Source organism: Cebus imitator, unplaced genomic scaffold (assembly GCF_001604975.1).
Source record: "Cebus imitator isolate Cc_AM_T3 unplaced genomic scaffold, Cebus_imitator-1.0 Scaffold51, whole genome shotgun sequence".
In the NCBI taxonomy this organism is placed as follows: Eukaryota; Metazoa; Chordata; class Mammalia; order Primates; family Cebidae; genus Cebus; species Cebus imitator.
Genome location: NW_016107366.1, coordinates 7,902,986 through 7,908,344, shown reverse-complemented (window position 1 = coordinate 7,908,344; position 5,359 = coordinate 7,902,986). Strand labels below are relative to the sequence as shown.

The window sequence follows — 5,359 nt, the reverse complement described above, 5'->3', positions numbered from 1 at the left end:
CCATGTTGACCAGGATGGTCTCGATCTCTTGACCTCGTGATCCACCCGCCTCGGCCTCCCAAAGTGCTGGGATTACAGGCTTGAGCCACCGCGCCCAGCCCCCATCTCCCTTTTATCCATCGCAGAGGGTTCTGAGGTGCCTCTGTAAACCCCTATAGAGTCAAAAGATAAGAACTGAAAAGCCATAGCCATGGTCCCACCAATTCAATTTGTGTACAGATTGGGAAACTGAGGCCTAGAGAAGTCAAGGCACTTTCCCAGGCTATACTGCAGGTCAGAGACTAAGTCGGAATAGAATTGAGGTTTCCTGTACAGTGGGTCCCAATCTACAGGGCCTAGTGCCTCCGTGTTTGGTCGTCAGTGGAGCAGGGTCAGGGGACCAATTTCCTGGGCAGTGCCATCCCATTCCCTCCAGGCAGGCTGTAATGAGTTGAATAGGGTCTCCCCCAAACTTATGTCCACCTGGAACTCCAGAATGTGAGCTAATTTGTAAATGTGGTCTTTGCAGCTGAAATTAGTTAGGATGAGATCATAATGGATTCAGGTGGGCCCTAAATCCAATGACAAGTGCTCTCCTCTTCCTATAAGGAAGACAGACACAGAGAGAAGGCCATGCACAGACAGAAGCAGAGCCTGGAGTGGTACAGCTATCAGCCAAGGATGCCTGGAGCCACCAGAGGCTGGGAGACGCACAGAAGGATTTTTCCCTGGGGCCTCTGGAGGGAGCTGGCTCTCCCAGCACCTTGATTTCCTTTTATTAATTTTTTTTTTTTGAAACAGTCTTGCTCTGTCACCCAGGCTGAAGTGTAGTAGCACAATGTCGGCTCACTGCTACCTCTACCACCTGGGTTCAAGCAATTCTCCTGCCTCAGCCTCCTGAGTAGCTGGGATTACAGGCACGTGCTACCACACCCAGCTAATTTTTTATTTTTAGTAGAGATGGGGTTTCACCATGTTGGTCAGGCTGGTCTCAAACTCCTGACCTCATAATCTGCCCGCTTCAGCCTCCCAAAGTGCTGGATTACAGGCGTGAACGACCATGCCCAGCCAACACCTTGATTTTCGATTTCTGGTCTTCAGAACTGCGACAGAATACATTTCTGTTGTATTCCAGTTTGTGGGAATTTGTTGGGGCTGCCCCAGAAAAAGAACACCCAGACTCACCTTGTAGTCATAGCCGGCACTGAAGAGGATATTGGCGGCCGTGGGGTGCCACTCCACCAGGCCCACTCTGCGCACGTGGCCCACGAGCTCCTTCTTGCAGGTCGTGAGGTTTCTAGTCAGTAGCTGGTTGGGGATGCTCCAGATCTTAATCTGGCAAGGGAGACATGGCCCAAGGGAGCATTAGCCAGGGCACATTGGCACCGTCACCAGCCTAAGCCACAGATCTGGCAGTGACCAGCGGAAGGTCCGAGGGAGTGCTCTCCGTGGCCCCCTCCCACTCAGTGGCCATGGGCACTGAGGGGCAATGGAGGGGCAGCTGAGGGTCCTCAGAGGGACAGGGGTTTCGCCAAGCTCCTCCAGCCTGAGCAGGGGCCAGTGCTGACCAGAGATGAGTCTAAGCCTCCAAATCTGCCCTCTAGGGATCTCGGTCATCCTGCTGGCCTGAGGTGGTGGGCAGGTGGCTGGGTTGCAGGCCTGTCTCCTAGGCTATCTCCCAGAGTACACTGATCTATACACTTCTTGTCCCAAAGGGCCATGGTGGAGTCTCAAATGCCAGGATGAAGGGTCTAGGCTGCATCTTCAGAGTACTAGGGAGCTAGTGAAGTCTCTAGAGCAGGGCAGAGACAAACTTCTTGCTCCGGAGGTACACTCTGGATAGCCTACAAGAGGAAACTCTGAAGACCAGGAGGCTGGGCTGGATGGGTCACAGGCCTGTGCCTGGAGCCTGAGAAGAGAGACTGGGACTTCCTTCCAGGGTGGTGCCTGCAGATGGAAGGGGCGGCCATGGCAGAGAGCTCCCTGTCACGGAGGTATACAAATGGAAGTATAAGACAAGCCTGGGATGGTGCTGACTTGACCTTCCTTGTTGTTCCTGCAAGGTTCTCTGGCCCTTGGTTGATTGTATGCACTGTTTCCCTTGGAGGTATACAGGTTTTTCAAGTAGATAACTTTGCTTTCAATTCAGCAAATATTTATTTCCTGGTCATCTTGGATTTAAAACCAGGAAGCCAACCCCATGACAGCAGTGCCAGACTCCAGAAACTTTGGGCTGGTGAGGGTTGCCACTGTATAGAACACCAGCAGGAGGACGCATTCCAAACAGGTGTGTTTGGAAATGAAGGTACCGCCCCAGCACTGAAGCAGAGAAGACTCCCCAGTGCTGGAGGAGCCACCGTGACCTCCAGGTCCTGAAGGCAGGGAGGAACAGGACTGAATTCACTCCATAAATTCACTGTGGGCATAGCTTCAGGGAGAAAAGGAACTGCCACCCCTACCCCCCAATAGTCATGTCCTGCCCTGGGGCATCAGGGAAGGGATAGTGGCGGGCAATGAGGCTATTAAGAGATTTAATAACGATCTTGAAGGCAGCCTTCAAAACAGGCCTGGAAAGGCAAGTATTACAAAAGTGAGGACTGTTTCAGATATTTGATATCCTGCCAGAGGCCCTACACTCCCTGGAGACGGGGCCAATTCTCACAGGACCTGACTGCCCTTTGGTGAAATCACCTCGGCAGACATTGTCCTTACGTTCCTCAGCATTTGCTGTATGGAAACCAACACAAATCCTCTTCGAATTTTCTGCCTGCCTTTCCAGATGAACTGGTCTGCTTCCTTTGATCTAACTGAAGGTTTTGCAATACACTTTATTGCCCATTTTGCCTTGGCTGCCAGGTAGCTCTGAGCTAAACTAAGAACTTGGCTGCTGCAACCCTCCATAGCCATCATTTCTAGTATTTCTTCACTTTCTCCATCTGTGGCTGCTGCTCTTTAAAGACGTGGCATAGCACAGTGGAAAGAGAATGGGCTCTGGATCAGGCCTCAGTCTGAAGCCTGGCTCTGACTCCCACAGGCTGTGTAGTATTGGGGAAATTGCTGTACCTCTCTGATCCTCAGCTTCTCCATCAGAAAAATATCCTACCTTGTGGGGTTGCTAGGAAGATTGTGAAATGGGACAGTTAGGAATGTGGTGGGCTCACAATAAATGGTGACAATGACTTTTACCTTTATTTTAATCATCTGATCATATCCGTGTTTTAAATTTTTTTAGTAGAGACAGGGTCTTACTGTTTCCCAGGCTGGTCTCCAACTTCTGGCCTCAAGCAATCCTCCCACCTCAGCCTCCCAGTGCTGGGGTTACAGGTGTGAGCCACTGAACCTGGCATATCTATGGTTTTTGTCTTAAGTAATAGCCACCATATTTTAGAAGTGGGTACAAAGTGAATTATAAATAGGTAACACTGAACATTGTTGGGGCAGGAATACAACTCTGGTATAGAACAGAGCTCAAAAAAGTGAGTGAGACTGAAGCTGCTGGAATGGTTGTAGTGTCCACATTCATCTAAGGCCATGACAGCCTTTAACAGCTCACTTCCTCACTGTGGGATTAAGTGGAACATCTTTTCTGATCACCATAAAAGTGTCCCTTGTAGCATTTTATAGTCCCCCAAAGACTGGGCTTTCCCATTGGAATATACGTTTTCACTGGGATTTATTAGCTGGATGGAGCTATTAATGTCCATTTTACAGGTGAGAAACTGAGGCCTATAGAGAGGAGGGGTGGTGCCCCTAGTCCTACAGCACCCAGAATGTTTCCTCCTCTGCCTAATTTAACACCACCCCACACAGTGACCTCACCTCTGCGATGGAGTCAGGGGCACCAGAGAGCCAAGAACAGGTACCGTCCACCCCAGCCAGCCAATCCCACCCTTCAGGAAGGGGAAGGCCTTCGGGCTGACACTCACTGTAGCATCTTCAGAACAGGAGGCGATCTCAAAATCATCAAAAGGGTTCCACTTGACATCCAAGACGTTCCCTCTGTGCCCGCAGACCTTTGGGTAGTGGGGGTCCAACTTTCCTGTCTGCAAGACAGTGCCCAGGAGGGTTGGGGAGGGGTAGATTCAACATTAGCGTCTGGACAGTCACGTAGTCAGTCAGCAGGAACATGTGAGGGACAGAGCTGGGTGTGAATCTAGGCCTTACTTTTTATTCCCTATGTGATCCTGTGGGAGTTACTTCACTTCTCTGAGCTCTGGTGTCCTCAGTGAAATAGAGCAGTCACAGGTGTTTCACAGGTAGGTGTGAGGGTCATGGGACGGGAGGTGTGGTACAGTGCCTGGCATATGGCAGATGTTTGGTAAACAGGCATTCCCCTCATATGCTGCTGGGGGGCATGTAAAATGAAAATGGTGTAGCTCTTTTGGAAAACAGTCTGGCAGTTCCTCAAAAGGTTGAACGGCTCCCACACAACCCGGCAATTCCACTCCGAGGTCTGTCCCCACGAAAAATGAAAAGATAGGTCTACGAGAAACTGGTTCACCAATATTCACAACAATATTCTTCATAATGTCAAAAAGTGGGAACAACCCAAGTGCCCCTCCAGTGAAGAATGGATATACAAAATGCAGCATATTCATGCAGTGGGACACTGCCGTCTCCAGAAAGGAATGAACACTGGTCCGTGCTATAGCACGGACGAACCTGAAAACACTAGAAGCAGCAGCCAGGCACCAAAGGCCACACGTGGTGTGATTCCACTTAGATGATGTTCAGATGTGGTTTCACTGCTTGAGCACATCCCCCTGGCACCTGGTATCTGGAACCCAAGTAATGCATATGAAAAATCCAGAACAATACTTTCATGGAGACAGAAAGCAGAGTCGGGCTGCCTAGGGCTTGGGATAAGGGGCAATAGGGAGTGGCTGCTAATGGGTGTGGGGTGTCTTCTTGGAGTGATAACATTATTTTGAAATTAGGTAGTGGTGACAGTTTATTCACAGTATTCACAACCTTGTTGTATACTCACAATCTTGTGAATATACTAAGATCCGCTGAGCTATACACTTTAAAATGGTGAATTTTCCAACTTGGAAAATATGACAAAACCCTGTCTCTTCAAAAAAATCAAAAAATGAGGCCCGGCTCAGTGGCTCATGCCTGTAATCCCAGCACTTTGGGAGGCCAAGGTGGGTGGATCACCTGAGGTCAGGAGTTTGAGACCAGCCTGGTCAACATGGTGAAACCCCATCTCTACTAGAAATACAAAATTAGGTGGGTATGGTGGCACATGCCCATAATCCCAGCTACTTGGGAGGCTGAAGCAGGAGAATCACTTGAACCCAGAGGGCAAAGATTGTGGTGAGCTAAGATCATGCCTCTGCATTCCAGCCTGGGCAATAGAGTGAGACTCTGTATCAAA

At 49.8% G+C, this 5,359-nt stretch overlaps 1 protein-coding gene across 2 annotated transcripts in view; it reads right to left on the bottom strand.

Annotated features, from left to right (window-relative positions):
* The window catches only part of CORO2A (coronin 2A), a 66,739-nt gene that overhangs the window by 10,025 nt on the left and 51,355 nt on the right, over positions 1-5,359 (bottom strand). For both annotated transcript variants that reach the window (XM_017527833.2, XM_017527834.2), the window contains exons 3-4: positions 3,906-4,022; positions 1,165-1,314 (exon numbers count right to left, since the gene is read on the bottom strand). In XM_017527833.2, the coding sequence (XP_017383322.1) occupies positions 1,165-1,314; positions 3,906-4,022 (267 nt within the window). The remainder of the gene's footprint in view (positions 1-1,164; positions 1,315-3,905; positions 4,023-5,359) is intronic.